This window comes from Herpailurus yagouaroundi, unplaced genomic scaffold (assembly GCF_014898765.1).
Source record: "Herpailurus yagouaroundi ecotype Mexico unplaced genomic scaffold, PumYag 187, whole genome shotgun sequence".
In the NCBI taxonomy this organism is placed as follows: domain Eukaryota; kingdom Metazoa; phylum Chordata; class Mammalia; order Carnivora; family Felidae; genus Herpailurus; species Herpailurus yagouaroundi.
The window spans coordinates 32925445-32942472 of NW_024412418.1; the positions used below are offsets into that span (position 1 = coordinate 32925445).

Below are 17028 nucleotides of genomic sequence, written 5' to 3' on the forward strand. Positions count from 1 at the left end.
AATTGAATTGAAGGAAGCTGACTTTTGTATAGCCTTCCAAACTAATCCTGATAATTTAGGTATTGATGGGTTTTGCTTTGTTTTTTTAAAGAGATTTGTTGCCTCTCCTGGCAAAACTATAAAGCAGGCATGTATCAGTCTGCTTGAGCTGCCATAACAAAATACCATAGACGACATGGCTTAAAAAACAGACGTTTATTTTCTCTTAGTTCTGGAAGCTGGAAAGTCTAAAATCAAGGTGCCAGCTGATTCACTTCCTGGTGAAGGCTCTAGGTTATAGACCATTGCCTTCTTGAGGTTTTCTCACATGAAAGAAGGAGATATAGAACAAGAAAGCATAAGCTTTCTTGTGTGTTCTTACAGGAATTTTTATCCTTATCCTTGTGACCTCTTTTAATCTTACTAACTCCATAAAGGCCATATGGGGTTGGGGTTCAATGTATGAATTTTGGAGGATACAAATATTCAGTCCATAGCCAGGCAAGAACCTTTGTGTGAGGTTCTTGACTTTTCTTTTTGAATCTCTTTCCTCTTTCTGGATTCCTTTATCCTGTTTCTGAGACTTCTTGTTTCTTTTTGCATGCCTAAAATGTTTTACTCAAACCTGCCTTCCAGATTTATTCCCACCAAACTCCATATCCTGTCAAAACTTCTTTTTCCAACTAAGGGAAATTATGATTATCTGAAGAAGGAATCTGATTCCAGATGCTACTACTATTTGATAGAAGAGATTTTATTAAATTTGAATTATTTTCCGATGCTTCCTTCTATACCTGTTTAGTTGCTACCTTCCCTGTTTATTAAAAGGGAATTAAAGGGGTGCCTGGGTGGCTCAGTTGTAAACTGTCCAACTGTGACTCTTGGTTTCAGCTCAGGTCATGATCTCAGTTTATGAGTTCAAGGCCCGCTTGGGATTCTCTGTCTCCCCCTCTCTGCCCCGCCCCCACTTGCACACATGTTCTCTCTCCTCTCTCTTTCTCTCTTTCTCTCTCTCAAAATAAATAAAAGGGGGGATTAAATAATTATTTTTTTGGCATTGTACCAATTATCTTCTATAATTGGGGGTATCGGACCCCACAGAGCTCAAGAAATGAAAGCATTGTTTCTTGGAGACAATGGGATGGGATGGAATGGAGACTTTCTTGTGCTAAAATGTTTTGTTGGGATGGAATATCTTTTAATGGGTTTTTGGCCTGAAGAACAAAGGAAACCCTTTACAAAGTGAGGATCTGCTTAATATTTTAAAAGGAATGAAAATGGGGTGCCTGACTGGCTCAGTTAGTAGAGCATGTGACTCTTGATGATCAGGGTCATGAGTTCAGGCTCCATGTATATATATATACATACCCACACATGGAGACACAGAGGTAGGTAGGTAGGTAGGTGGGTAGATAAAAATTTAAGGGGCGCCCAGCTGGCTCATTCAGTAGAGTGTGTGACTCTTGATCTCGGGGTTGTGAGTTCACGCCTCACATTGGGTGTAGAGATTAAAAATGAAATCTTAGGGGCGCCTGGGTGGCGCAGTCGGTTAAGCGTCCGACTTCAGCCAGGTCACGATCTCGCGGTCTGTGAGTTCGAGCCCCGCGTCGGGCTCTGGGCTGATGGCTCAGAGCCTGGAGCCTGTTTCCGATTCTGTGTCTCCCTCTCTCTCTGCCCCTCCCCCGTTCATGCTCTGTCTCTCTCTGTCCCAAAAATAAATAAATGTTGGAAAAAAAAAAAATTAAAAAAATAAAATAAAAAAAATAAAAATGAAATCTTAAAACACTTTTTTAAATAAGGAATGAAAATATTTTTCATCTTTTATTATGTTAAAAGAACTGAACATGTTTTCTCATGAACATTTACTATTAATGTATTTTCTGATTGTTTTGTAGGCTTATTGAATCAAGTTTGGGAAGCATTGCCACAAAGTTTAACTTCTTCATTCACAATCTTGCTCAGTTGCGTTTTTCTGGTCTTCCTTCCAATGATGAGCCCATCCTTTCATTTTCACCCAAAACATACTCATTTAGACAAGATGGTCGAATCAAGGAAGTCTCTGTTTTCACTTACCATAAGAAATACAACCCGGATAAACATTATGTAAGTTTGTTTTTGGTATTTGTAGAGACTCATGCATGCATTACTGTTGTCCTTTCCTGGTTCCTTCACTGACTCTGCTAAAGTTCCTAACACTTGCTCTTCTCATACTTCTTTCTTTTTGGATGGTCCAAAATAAATACATAGAGGAATCCCTTATTGTTTTTTGGTATTTATTTCTTGGTAAATTTGCTCCCAAACCATAGGAGAAGAATGTTACTCTTCCTTTCAGAGACCAGACTAAAAGGATGGTGCTATTTTGCTTTTTCTCCTTCCTTGAATTTGTTCTTAATTTTAAGGTAAAGCTTGCTCATGGTAACAAATTCATCCTATTTATAAGCATATGAAGTTTTTAGTTCTCATTCCACTAAGGATGAAGTATTATAAAACACACACACACACACATAAAGTTCATCTTTGAACAAAAACATCATCTTTAGTATGCTTCCCCTTGTCCCCCAAAAGGATAGCATGATCATCTGTTTTATTATTTTTCACCCTTGTGCTAATACTTTTGCTGGGAAATACTTTGCAGCACAGTCTTTAAATTGTTGATAAAGTGGTATTTTATAAAGCAATTTTATTATTTTAATTTTCACCTATTAGTAAATTTTTGTAAGTTTATTTAGTGTTTTATCCTAACACCATTTTACTGAGTAGTCCATTCTTTCCCTCAATGATTTATGACATTAATATATCATAATGTAGAATATTATAATGGTAGTATATTTTAAGTGTAATGGATATACATATATTCATTCCTGAATTTATTTCTGGTCTTCTGTAAATATATGACTTATTTCTATAACAGTATTGTATTCTGTAAAGTACTGTGACTTTACCATAGTTTAAATATCCAGTAAGACAAGTTTTCCCTGATCCTCCTGCCACCATAAATTTTGCTTTTCTCATTTACTCTTTTAAATGAACCTATTAATATGTTCATTGGAAATGCACTAAATTTATAAATTTCAGGAAGTACATTTATTATATTTAATCCTGGAAATAAGTGAATTTCACTTTCCAGTTGTTTATATATCTTACAGTGGTTAATATCACTATTAGATATAGTTGATGTGCTATATATAAATACTTTTATATATAGTATAAATGTATAAATGTATAAATGTTTATATATAGTATAAACATAAATGACTTTTATGTTTGCTGTTTCTTATCAGTGACATATCGATTACTAATTTAAAAGCATTTGGACTACACAGAATGGTCAAGCTATGAATTTTCTGTCAGGGAAGTATTTTGTTTAATGCATTTGGGTTGTGATTTCTTTTCAGATTTATGTAGTCCGAATTTTGAGGGAAGGACAGCTTGAGCCATCATTTGTGTTCCGGACCTTTGATGAGTTTCAGGAGCTTCACAATAAGCTCAGTATTATTTTTCCACTTTGGAAGTTACCAGGGTATGTTCCCATTGTTGTTTATTAATCCTTTTTCACAGAAACAATTTCTTACCAAGCGTAGGTCAAAAGCTTTGTGTAAACACGTGGTAAGATACAGTGGACCATGTGTGACTTACTTTCCTTTGTATGGCAGGGGTCTGATCCGTCCATAGACAAGGAACTGTATGTTTTTGGTGAATGAATAAACAGTGAATAAATGATCAAGATCCTAAACTTAAAATATGGGATTTTCTAGCTTTCTAGAAAAGCTAGAAAAAAACTTTCAGTTGAAGCTTTTTTTTTTTTTTTTTTTTTTTTTTACAAATCCTATTGGGCTAGGTAAATTGTTGCTTCAACTACCTTTACAGTGAGGTCAGGGAACTTAGTTGAACCTCTTAGTTTATTGTCTGTACCACAGTGAGCAACACCAGATAATAATTTAGAATCTTGGTTTTAGAAAAGTCAGATTTTAAATCACTGCAGAAATAATTTTGGCCATACTCAGCTCCTTGAGGGGGAAAAAAAAAAAAGCTGAGGTATTGAGACTGTTAGTCAAAATCTTATATAACTTAGTTTTGTATCAGTTACCCTTTCAAAACCCTCAGTTTTGATGTGGCTGATGACCAATAGATTTCCTGCATCAAGTTGCTCATATTCTTCTCAGAATCAGAATTTATTTCCATGTGCAGCACTGTCAGCAAAATAGGCAGAGTTAAGATTATCTTGATTTAGACCCTATGTCACTTGTGGACACAGTATTGACCTGGTATGGGACTACTATTCAACAATAACTTTGGCTGATTGAGTGAGTAGTGATTATTTTGGAAGATATGCATAAAATATTGTGAATAGGCTAATGTTGAGAAGAAATAGTAGAAAATAAGTAATAAATAGCAAAATAGCAAAACAATGTGTCTTTTGTACCAAGGTTTATAAAAGGATAACAGGTACTTGAACTACTTCATCTCCAGTACTTTGAAAAGAAATTACAAAACTTACTTTCTAGAAGATTAAGACTCCACTTTGTATTTAAGTATATATTTTTAAAAATACTTCTAATTAAATATTATACTTAAGTCTATAAATATTTCCAGGTGAAATAATTTAAATCCCACTTGTTTTTGTTTTCTTTTGTAGTTTTCCTAATAGGATGGTTCTGGGAAGAACACACATAAAAGATGTAGCAGCCAAAAGGAAAATTGAGTTAAATAGTTATTTACAGAGTTTGATGAGTGCTTCAACGGATGTGGCCGAGGTGACTGTCCTGATTGAAAAAATAACCACATACTCTTCTTTGTGCTACATAATATTTAAACTAATGATTTGTTTTCCTCTTGTGTCTTAGTGTGATCTTGTTTGTACTTTTTTCCACCCTTTACTTCGTGATGAAAAAGCTGAAGGAATAGCCAGGACTGCAGGTGAGATTATTTTTTCTCTTTCTTGATAATTTACAGCTTCCTTATGACATGCAAACCTGTAATTTCTCAGTGGATGTGGCAGAGTGACAGTGGGGTTATTGGCAGTGGTCTGGTGAGAGTGAAACGGGGGTATTCTTTCCAAGGCCATCAATTTCTGGATACACATCATTTTCCCGATAGAGTGCGGTTACTAAAAAACTATAAATCAGTGGCCTATTAGGTTATTTACCTTTTTCTTTCCCCACATGCAATGGTCGTGGAATTATAGCAAATTTCTTTTGTTGTTGTTTTAACCAGTGCAAGCAAGATAAAATAAAGATGAACGTATTTATATTTTCAGATTCAGGTCCTTTCAGTCCTACTCCAGGCCAAATTGGAGGAGCAGTGAAATTATCTGTCTCTTACCGAAATGGTACTCTTTTCATCATGGTGATGCACATCAAAGATCTTGTGAGTGTTTACAAATAATGATGATTGTAGAGAAAACCTATACCTTGGTAAGAAGTATTACTATTAAGGGAATGCTTTTCTTTATAGGTAACTGAAGATGGAGCTGACCCAAATCCATATGTCAAAACATACCTACTTCCAGATACCCACAAAACATCCAAACGGAAAACCAAAATTTCACGAAAAACTAGGAATCCAACATTCAATGAGATGGTAAGTTAAAATCATTTCTAAAAATGTCCTAGATTTGTTCTTTTGAGATTTTAAAGTTTAAACACTTAAAATTTTTTAGGTATCAGTTGCAGAACTATTTATTGTTCTAGTGAAGCTACTCAATAGCAATCTAGTGGTACTTAACAAAATGTTGCAGAATTGAACCTGCCATCATTGACCCTTAGGTTTTAAAAGATCTTAGGAGTTCTTATTCAACCACCCTTTCATGTTTGTAGCCCCTCTGCAACATTTCCAAAAAGTGGATGTTCAGTCTGTGCTGAAATGCTTCCAGGCCATCCACTTTGATTTGGGCAGTTCCAACTCTTAGATTATTTTTTATACTGGGCTGAAATCTTCACCCCCTGCAATTTGCACTTAGTGGGTTTCAGTTGTACCTCTTGGAACCACACAGAACTACTCTTTTTCTCCTTCTGCGTGACAGCTCTTCTGATAACTGAAGTTCAAATGCCCTTCCTGTTTATCCTTTTAAAACATCTTCAGTACTTTTACCTTTATTTGATAGGATGTAATTTAAAAATCCTCCTCTTCCTAATTGGTTTTAGTTTGCCAGCAACCCTCTTCATATAAAGAGTGCTCTAAACTAAAAGCAATAAGCAAAGCATCAACTGAACAGTGTGGAACAGAACTGTGACTTTGCTGAGTGACTCAGAACTTAGAAACTTATCTATTAAAGCCTGCTAACCCTTAGTTAACTACATTTTCAGGATAAACACCACATTATTTGTGTGTATTAACAAAAATGTCTAGATAGAGATTTGGAAGAAAATAAATCTGGATTTTCATCAAGGTTATAAGTTTGTTAAAATGTAGCCCTTTAAAAGCATATACAATATTTGATGAAGACCAGGTGATGTTATTCTCAAAAAGTAGTATTGGTTTTTTCTAGTTGGTAGTGTTGTACTTTCAAGAAATAAAATGTGGTCAGTTTTTAGTTATTATTAGGCAGTGAGAAGGACTAGATTAAAGTGATATTTCTTAGAAGTTATGATGAGGCTTTGTTGGGGGGAAAATCTGTTTTGATGTGATATTTCAAAGAGCTTTTCAGCATTCCAGATTTGCTATAAACTGCATGTGTACTTGGTGAATTTGCAGTGAAGTATGGATAATCAGAAATTATCATTTCATGGCATATAAAATCCAACAGAAAAGACAACAAGAAGAAATTCTAACCCTTATTCTTTGTAAAATAATTATGTTATCCCATCTTGCTTCCTTCCATTCTCCGGCTCAGATTTCAGGCGTCTGCACTGTAACTGATTTTCCCTTTACCATACCTGCATCTCAGAAAATCCATGTTGTTAGTTTTTAGCCAATAATAATTTTCTACTTTGTGCATTTCTATGTCAGACATTCAGAGGAATGATAATGATAATCCAAGACTCCTGAATACAAAATGTGCATCTAAAGTATGAGACACATTCCACCAGATGTGTCATAGTCAATGCCAGCAATTGTAGTCTCTTTACTAATCTCACTTCTGTTTTTACTTAAAATAATCTGTAATTTACTGTTTCTTTTTGCCTTTGCTATAGCTTGTGTACAGTGGATATAGCAAGGAAACCCTAAGACAGAGAGAACTTCAACTCAGTGTTCTCAGTGCAGAATCTCTGCGGGAGAATTTTTTCTTGGGTGGAATAACCCTGCCTTTAAAAGATTTCAACTTGAGCAAAGAGACCGTTAAGTGGTATCAGCTGACTGCGGCAACCTATTTGTAAGCTAATGAATTTCTGAGCTTTGGAAGTAAGAACAGTTATAAACACGTAAACACATACACACTTATGAACTTTGTATAGTATTTTTATACTTGGACAGAAATTATAAAGTAAATGTACTTAACTGCATTTTGATACATCTGTTGGACCAACAGTCACATAATTAACTTTAAGAACTTGTTGAAGCCATTGCTGTTTTAAAGTCATTATATAGAATGCTATAAACTCTAAACTTAATATATAAGTCCTGACAAAGACTTTGAGTTGGTGAAGGATTTAATCCTTTCTTGAGCAATTCAGAGTAATAGCTTTAGTTTGGTCTGATAGTGCTATGTCAGTTCAGCCATCTATTTTGCATTGTTTCTTACACAGACACAGCATGTTTGTTTTCCTGTTTTGCACCTTTTATAGCCTTTACCATTGTGTGTGTTCGTAAACACCAAAGGAAAGGAAAGGTGCAGGATGTTACCAGAAAATGCAGCTGCTATTCACAGGGCCGAAAAGCAAAGCACAAGTAGATAGTTATGTTCAGAACTACTACGTAGTTTATAGAAGTAGGGGAAAATAATACTGCTTTTTATCACCCATGTCTTTAAAGCCTTTTTCAGAATAAGTGCCAATCACTGAAGTTGTAAATAATGGTGCCTTAACTTCATATGCTTCCCTGGCACTTCATTCTGATTTTTTCCTGACTTGATAAATAATTAGTAAGTCGTTTTCACTCACTTCCAACTTACTAAAGATAAGAATTATGTACATTTACTAATGTTTTTCCCACAGAAAGATAATTTTTTCTACTTCTCATGTGACTTAGTTAAACGTTTGATTTATGTTTTTGTTGCTCTATAACTGAATGAGATTCACCAATGTAACTGTATAATAAATTCCATCATTCCATTATAATCCTACATTTATTCCCAGGAGTGTGAATTGAACTTTGGTAATCCATCTCCATATATCTATACTCCTCTTCTTCATTAAGCAAGTGAAAATTGTTCACTCGTGTTCCCATTCCTGTTTGGTAGAAGAACCCCATGAATAGGGCAGACTCCTCACAAGAGGCCCAGGATAAGATTTCTAGGGTCCAGACTGAATTTTAATGTAGATTTTTTATAGCAAAATTTGTCTTGTAAGCTGTCTTACTTATTTTTGTAAACACTATACATTCACATGAATTACTTAATATAATGGGATTCAGAATCATAAGGGACATGATTGAAATTATTCTACAGTAACCATTAAGGATAAGATTCATTTTTATTATTCACCTGCACACATAATTTTGTGTTTAGTTTGAATAAATATGTTTATATATTCTCATGGCTAGCATGGACTTTCTGACAGTTGTTGAATGGTAATAGAGATTGTAGTAATCTAGTTGCTGTGAGGTAACTGACAAAACATGTAATGAAGAATACCAGCAGAGAAAGGACAGTCTCCACTTCAGTTGCCCGTAACATAATTTTTATGAACTGTGCAAATGTTTAATGTAAATGGTGAAACCTACAGAGCAGAAATAGAATGGCTGAGGATGTATCTATCAATGGGACAGATTAAAAAAAAAAAAACACTTGAAATTTTTGGTGCCTAACACTAATGGTCCATTTGTAGGAAACCCTGTTAGTATAATATATGAATGTCTTTTTTTTTTTTATGTTAAAATGTGTTGTCTATTTAATAACTTAATTAAAATGCAGATCAAAGCACACCTTTTTTTTTTTTTTTTGCTTTTTCCACATCCAGTTAACATTTCTTTGTAGTGTACAAGTACTTTTGCAGATATAAAGAAGTGCTAGATATTTTCCCTTTAGCTTTGAGACCTAATTTCATTCCATGAGTTATCACTTAGCCACTGTAAAAAAAAAGAAAGGAAAAGAAAAAAAGTACTGTGTTGGTAGAAGGCCATTGTTAATTGGACTCCATGTATACTGCCTATTTGCAATTTGTTACAGCAGTGTCTTTCAGCACAAATAATAGAGCTAGAAAATGTGATGTCATTTTTCCATTACAACAAATGTGGATTTCTTACCTAAAAATGTATATTATGATTGATACTGTTCAGTTAACCAGAGTTCAGAACAAATGGTAATGTTTTTTCTTAATTTAACTCATTTTGTGCCTTCTTTGCTCATTAAAAAAAAAATGCACACATATTTTACGTATGTTTTAATGTAAGTTATTTCTTTGTAAAAATGCTAATCTTCAGCCCTTACAAAAAAAAAGGACAGAGACGCCTCTTTGCACTATTATCAGTAGATTTTTAAATCAGTTGTTTTTTAAAAAAACATTTTATAAAGCTTGCATTGAAGTAAATCTGAAGCAAAAGTTTAAGCAGACTCACCAAGACACTAATTTTTATGTATAATCACAATGTTTTATATCTATCTTTACTGAGTAAAAATAATTATGCTACATGTAAGTCCTGCACCAGAAAAATTATTTCCTTTTGCAGTGTTTTGGGATTTGGAAATAATGGTTTACTCCAAGAACCTATTATTTTCTCTACTGAGGAACCCAATGTAGAACTTGCACTGACATTTTTATTACTGCCTTTATAAAAACCTATAGGTAGCTAACTGTTAAGGCATGTATGATATTTGATAAAGTATTCTTTTTTCAAATTGAAGTTGTATAAAAGTTTCAATATCTTGCCTTAAGTTGGTTGACTGTTCTTGGATTCAAGTATTGTGGCACTTAAAAAAAGAAAATACTCAATTTTCATACTTAGACTTCAGATCAAAAAGGACTAAAGCCCCCACTTACCATAATCCATGGATTTACTTACATGCTGTTCGATTAGCAGTGCAAATATGAATGAATATGGCAAGTAATCTCTATAAGAACCAAATACTTTAATTATATTAGGGTAGTGAGTAAAGATGTATAATATTTTTATTAATACCTTGAATATATTCAGTGGATTGAATGTGACTTCATAACCTGTACTATGATTGTATTAAAATATTTCTGGAATAAAGGAACTCTGCTGTCATTTCTTTACTCATCAACATATTAACATTTTTGGTTCCAAACTTTATATGAACTCGGGGAGCCTGCCTGGCTCAGTTGGTAGAGCATGCAACTCTTGATCTTGGGGTTGTGAGTTCAAGCTCCATGTTGGGCATAGAGTTTACTTAAAAAATAAATAAACTTTGATATGAGCTCACTGTTGTGTACTTTGTTTCTCACCCAGGAGTTTATTAAGTTCAAATATCCTGAATTTCAAAACTGATCTGTCAGTTGCCCTAAAAATCTGATTTCTAAATATGGTTCTTTGAAGATCTGGACTGCCACTTTGCCCCATCATTATTTCATATAATTGGAATGACAAAATATGCAATATTTACAGACTTCTCTGAGTATGGTCCATGGCCTTTGGTGGTTTACTAGACTAGTATAGTAACAGCATGTTATATATATATACCTATCTATAAAACAGAGAAATGTAGATTTCTCTAATATTTTACCTCCATCTTGGAATAATCCAGTGTGAGGTTATGGTTCTCTGACCCTACAGAGAACATGTAAAGGGGCCCAGAGTCCACAAAAAACTAATAACTTACACAAAGCCAATTTCCTGGGGCAATAAACCCAGTTTCAGTCGGGGGGGGGGGGGCCTTAATTTCATCCTTACTTTTTTTTTATAATTTTTTTTAATGTTTATTCATTTTTGAAAGATAGAGACAGAGCACAAGCAGGGGTGGGGCAGAGAGAGAGGGGGACACAGAACTGAAGCAAGCCCCAGGCTCTGAGCTGTCAGCACAGAGCCCGACACGGGGCTCGAACTCACAAACCGTGAGATCATGACCCGATCGGAAGCCAGACGCTCAACAGACTGAGCCACCCAGGCGCCCCTCACCCTTACTTTTTTGAAAAATTTTATCACACAAAACTTAGACATACAAAATTAGATAGCAGGGTAATGAACACCATGAATGAATCCATCATACACCTTCAGTTACTTACCTTAGGCTAATCTTGTTTTATCTGTATTAACTAGGATGGGGCTTTTTTTCTTTTTTCTTTTTTTTTTTTTAGGATTCTTAAATCTTTCTTCAATTCTAAATAATTTATTGTGACTTCCTTTCCAAATTTACTACTTCTCTCCAACTGTTTTAAGTCCTCCATTGAGTTTTGGTTTTTTTTTTTTAAGTTTTTTTAATGTTTATTTTTGAGAGAGAGAGAGACAGAGACAGAGTATGAGTGGGGGAGGGGCAGAGAGAGGGAGACACAGAATCCCAAGCAGGCTCCAGGCTCAGCTGTCAGCACAGAGCCCAACACGGAGCTCAACCTCATGAACCATGAGATCATGACCTGAGCTGAAGTCAGATGTTCAACCCACTGAGCCACTCAGGCGCCCACTCCCATCAAGTTTTTAGTTTTGGTTGTTATACTTTTCATTTCTAGAACAATTATTTGGTTATTTTTGTTTGAATCATGATCCAGGAAAGACACAAGACTGCCACCATTAAAATGGTAAAGAGGTTTTTTAGCAAATGTTGATGGGACAATCAGCCACATGCAAAAGAACGGTACAGCATATGCAACAATTCAAAATAGATCAAAGATCTAAACAAAGTTATATAAAACTCTTAGAAGAAAACATGGGTGTACATCTTTGTAACCTTGGATTGGACCAGAGGTTTTTTGTGTTTTTTTTTTTTTTGTTTGTTTGTTTTTTTAATTAGGAGCCGGGGAGGGGCAAAGAGAGAGGCAAAGAATCCCAAGCAGGCTCTACATATCTCAAAACTACTATGAGATACCAATTCATACCCACTGGGATCCCTAGAATTTAAAAGTGATAGGGTGCTCCTGGCTGGCTCAGTTGGTAGAGCAACCAACTCTTGATCTCAAGGTCGTGAGTTCAAGTCCCACATTGGGCATGGAACCTACGAAATAAAGGCATTTATTTATTTTTAAGTCTATGCAGAGGGGCGCCTGGGTAGCTCGGTGGGTTAAGTGTCCAACTTCTGCTCAGGTCATGATCTCATGGTTTGTTACTTCGAGCTCCGCATCGGACTCTGTGCTGACAGCTCAGAGCCTGGAGCCTTCTTCAGCTTCTGCGTCTCCCTCTCTGCCCATCCCCCACTCGTGATCTCTCAAAAATTAACATTAAAAATAAATTTTTAAAAAGTCTGTGGAGAACTTTGAGCCCTCATTCATTGCTAGTGGGAACGTAATGTGGTGCCGCTGATGTCGAAAACGTTTGGCAGCTGCCAAAAAAAGTTAAAATTACCACATATATATATATATTATATACATATATATACACATATATATACATATATGTATATATATTTCCAAAAATTGAAAAGAGGTAGTCAAATACTTGTACACAAATGTTCATAGCATTACTCATAATGGCCAAATAGAAATAAAATGTGGCATATCCATATAGAATGTTATTTAACCACAAAAAGTAACGAAGATGCTACAACATGGACAAACCTTGAAAACCTTATGATAATGAAGAAGCCAGTCACAAAAGGCCACATATTGTATGATTCCATTTATATGAAATGTCCAGAATAGGCAAATCCATAGAGACAAAGCAGATTAGTGGTTGCCACGGCCTGTGGGGGAGTGGAGCCTAGCAGGTAATTCCTTAAAGAGTACAAGGCTTCTTTTTGGGGTGATGAAAATTCCTGGAATTGATGATGGTTGGTTGCATAATACTGTGAAAATACCAAAAGGCACTGAATTGTACACTTCAAAATGGTTAAAATAGCAAATTTTATAGTATGTGAATTTTACCTCAAAAAAGGTTTAAAAGTTCAACCCTTAAAGACCCTTTGGTCACTGAACCTCTATTTTTAATAAATGTGTTAACAGTAACGTTTTAGATCTAATATTTTTTTTTGTCTTGAAAAAATAATCAGGTTTCAGGGCACCTGGCTCAGCCAGCTGGTTACGTGTCCAACTTGTATTACGCTCAGGTCACGATCTCACATTCGAGATGGAACCCCAAGGTGAGCTCCGTGCTGAACATGCAGCTGCCTGGGATTCTCTCTCTGCCCTTCCCCCACACACTCTCTCTCAAAATAAATAAACTTTAAAAAGTGATAGCGGTGGCTGCGTGGTAACTACCATGACTTCCAGTGTAGCACTTACTACCAGGGTATTGTAATTGTGAATTCATTAAGGGTAGAGAAAGACTGTGACGTAGCTAGTACCAAGACAAGAGCTGGCGCTGGTGAATGGATGAACAACTGCATAGTTGAACCTCAGGCGCCCAAATTCGGTGGCCTTTCTGGGGCAGGGACCAAATCCACCAATCCCTGAAACTGTAGCTGCTCCACGCTCACTCCCAGTCGGGGATTCGAACCTGTACATTTTTAGTGCTGACAGCTCTTCCAGAAAGTCTAACGGCGCACTTAATTTCCCGCTCTGGCCAGAAGCCTCCTTAAAGACCGATGCATGCCGGGATACGTAGTCCTGCACCTCGAGGAATCGTGGGGCACAACTCTGAAATGCATCTCGGGACATGCAGCCAGGGGACGCCGGGAGTCACGCAGCGTAGCTCCGCCTCCTGCACGAGAAAAGGTGGACGTATGTGAGGTCACTTCCTGTGTGCTGGGTAGTTTCCTGCGGCTTTCCTACCCTCGCTCTCTTTTTTGCTGCCTGACCGCCGCCATCATGGGTCGCATGCACGCTCCCGGGTGAGCTCGGGTTTCTGAGCGGGTTGCAAAGCTCGGGCCGCGGGGTGAGGGGAAAAGGGGGGCGTGTGGGCAGCGAACTGAGGGGGTTGATGTTGTAGGTTATTGTGGCACTGGCCACCACCACCACCACTTTATTCCGAGACTTTCTTTCCCCAGGAAGGGCCTGTCCCAGTCGGCTCTGCCTTACCGCCGCAGCGTGCCCACCGTAAGTAGCTTGCGGAGACACGGGAGAAGTCGGGGAGGGGTGCTACTATCCGTCGCTCGGGAGAAGCGGTACCGAGGCGTGGGGGCCATGTGTGCGTGAGGAGCTCCTCTTGGAGGGTGGTAAAGACCTCTGTGCTTCGGTACCATCCCTGGTTTCTCCTTCTAAGGCAAGTTTCTTTTCCCTAAACAGTGGCTGAAGTTGACGTCCGACGACGTGAAGGAGCAGATCTACAAACTGGCCAAAAAGGGCCTGACTCCCTCACAAATCGGTGGGTATATATATATATAATGTAGCTCCTTCCGCCTGCCTTCGTGTAACTTGCTGAAAAAGTCGCTGGGGGTAAACGTGTCGCATACGTGCTTTAAAAACTTTTTGCTGGTTTTCCTGGCTTTACCGCTGATGACCGCGGCCAAGTGTTTGTTTATTGAACTCTCAAGTTCTTAATTTGGAAGACGGGAAAATTGTTAAAATGCTCGCCAAAATTTAATGAGTACTTAGTATGCGCTAGGTAGTTAGTTATTGCTGGCTGAATGGTTCTATACATTTTATATATAATGACTTCATGTACTTCTGATTGCTGTACTTTCAAATGATTGTGAAGTTTTCTCCATCTTACTTACAGTTGAGGAAACTGAGGCACCGTGCAACTATATAATTAGTCTAGCCAGAGGTATCACACAAAATAAGAAATACATAATAAACTGTAAAATACTCAGATGGTGCTATTTTGAGATTTAATAATGTATGTAAAGTTCTCAGAAGAATGTCTGATTCAAGTTCAATTATTAAGCAAATATACGTGGGAATCTCACTGATTTCTTTGGTGGACTATAATCCATCAAGTTCACTCTGTTGATAAGCACCAGCATTGGCAGTTTCCTCCAGAACGGTTTTCCTTAGTGCTGGGTAAACCAACCTTGGATGTCTGAGTGAGCTTTACATGCATTCTCATGTTGTTTTTCTGTGATACAAAAGGAACCCTGTTTCACAGAGGAAAACATGGATAATGACTTGATCTCAGAGCCTTGACATCACATGCTTCAGTTCTGTGTTTGGCGGGGGGGATTTATATTACTGTTTTTTTCAGGTGTGATCCTGAGAGACTCCCATGGTGTTGCACAAGTACGTTTTGTGACAGGCAATAAAATTTTGAGAATTCTTAAGTCCAAAGGACTTGCGCCTGATCTTCCTGAGGACCTCTACCATTTGATTAAGAAAGCTGTTGCTGTTCGAAAGCATCTTGAGAGGAACAGAAAAGTAAGAGAATGGAACTGTTTGTATGAGTTTCAATAAACTGTAGTGCATCTGATTTGAATTTCCTAAAGAGGCTTGAAACACAAACTGTGACACCACAGTTGCTTTGAAATAAAAATTCTACCAGCAAAGACTGGCAGGAGGTGGGTGGCTTTGGCTCCTCTAGATGCAGTGTATCACTTGATTGAAAATGTTGAGTTATTTATTTGCAGAGTTTTGTTTTATTTGCACAGTTTTGCGAATCATTCATGTTAAAATTTTGGGGCGCCTTAAATTCCCTTAAGGATTTAATCTAGCCACATGAACCTTAGCCTAGGATTCTATTACAGGGCATTGGGTAACTTAAAAGTGCATGGTATCTATACATTCTTTTGTTAAAATAATATTTGATTATTGTCTTGAGGGAATTTTCTTAAATTATGTCGATTTTTATTTTTAGGATAAGAATAAATCTTTATAATTTGTCCTTTAGGATAAGGATGCTAAATTCCGACTGATTCTTATCGAGAGCCGTATTCACCGGTTGGCTCGATATTATAAGACCAAACGAGTCCTCCCCCCAAATTGGAAATAGTAAGTATTAACCTTTTTTGTTAATAAGAACGGACATTAGCCATATAGTAAACACAGTAGCAACTATAGTAAAAGGCCTGTTAGTGAATGTTTTAGGCCATGGCTATGTGGTCAACTACTATTTCAATTCTGCCATTTTGGGAGGAATACAGCATAGACAATACGTAAACAAATGGGTATGGCCGTGTTCCACTGAAACTTTATTTACAAAGACTAGCAAAGGGCCATAGTTTGCAGACCCCTGATTTAAAACATGAATAAGCCCTTTGAATCACTTCTAGATAGTGGGTAAAGTTTCAGCCATAGCTCTGCTCCTTGTTTTTATGTTGTCTTTATTTTTGCATAGATAGCTCATTATGATGATTAATTTCCAAACATTCACAGGTTTCACTAAAAGGGTTTTTCCTTATGTTGGCCGGTTCTCCCTTAGATGAGTGAGCATCTTTGTTCCTCATGCTTAAACACAATAATTCAGGAACCTTGGCATTTTGGTGCATTTTATGTATTTGTGGTTTATTTTAGCTGTTTGAAAATAGCTCTGCTAGGTGTTAGAATCTGTGAATAAATATGGGGGACCTGTAATAATCCAACTCTTCTTCCCTCTCCTTTTTTCCTTTTCAGCGAGTCATCCACAGCCTCTGCCCTGGTTGCATAAATTTGACCATGTGCTCAAGCAATAAAATCATTGTCTAACAAGAAGCATAGTTTGTATTTTCTTTCCCTAGAAGTATATATATCATCAGTTCATATGTATTGGTTTTTTGATGTGGAAGTGTTGTAGCACAATGAGAAGTGTGATTTTGCTGGGAGCAATGAGATAGCACGCATCTATTCATCCCTTCACTGCTCAACTAGCTGAGCAGTTTATAACTTGGTGGGTGGTTAAATGGGGGAGGGAGTGGCAGAACTGGAAGAAACTAGGAAAGCAGTGACTTGTTTTGATGTCATGGCAAAAATGTTTCTAAGTATTTTTGGTACATTTGATGTTAAGACTGAGGTAGACCTGTGAGGAATGTTATCCCGGTAGTGTATGTGGCAGTCTACT

General features: G+C 36.9%; 2 protein-coding genes and 1 long non-coding RNA gene across 4 annotated transcripts in view; 2 read left to right on the forward strand and 1 right to left on the reverse strand.

Annotated features, from left to right (window-relative positions):
• PIK3C2A (phosphatidylinositol-4-phosphate 3-kinase catalytic subunit type 2 alpha) overlaps positions 1–10273 on the forward strand; it is a 201740-nt gene extending 191467 nt beyond the window's left edge. For both annotated transcript variants that reach the window (XM_040495704.1, XM_040495703.1), the window contains 7 exons: positions 1875–2082; positions 3375–3499; positions 4616–4733; positions 4824–4896; positions 5237–5346; positions 5434–5559; positions 7113–10273. In XM_040495704.1, coding sequence (XP_040351638.1) covers positions 1875–2082; positions 3375–3499; positions 4616–4733; positions 4824–4896; positions 5237–5346; positions 5434–5559; positions 7113–7295 — 943 coding nt within the window. In that variant the 3' untranslated portion in view covers positions 7296–10273. The remainder of the gene's footprint in view (positions 1–1874; positions 2083–3374; positions 3500–4615; positions 4734–4823; positions 4897–5236; positions 5347–5433; positions 5560–7112) is intronic.
• Positions 10274–12774: 2501 nt separating this feature from the next.
• Positions 12775–13813, reverse strand: LOC121043713 (uncharacterized). The gene is made up of 2 exons (XR_005796988.1): positions 13618–13813; positions 12775–12967 (listed from the first exon to the last, which is right to left on the reverse strand). It is a non-coding gene; the product is annotated as an uncharacterized LOC121043713 (long non-coding RNA).
• Positions 13814–13863: 50 nt separating this feature from the next.
• Positions 13864–16682, forward strand: RPS13 (ribosomal protein S13). Its single transcript, XM_040495708.1, has 6 exons — positions 13864–13951; positions 14108–14156; positions 14346–14424; positions 15244–15413; positions 15883–15983; positions 16605–16682. Exons 1-6 carry the CDS (start codon positions 13929–13931, stop codon positions 16636–16638), a joined length of 456 nt encoding a protein of 151 aa, XP_040351642.1. The 5' UTR covers positions 13864–13928; the 3' UTR covers positions 16639–16682.
• Positions 16683–17028: the final 346 nt, after the last annotated feature.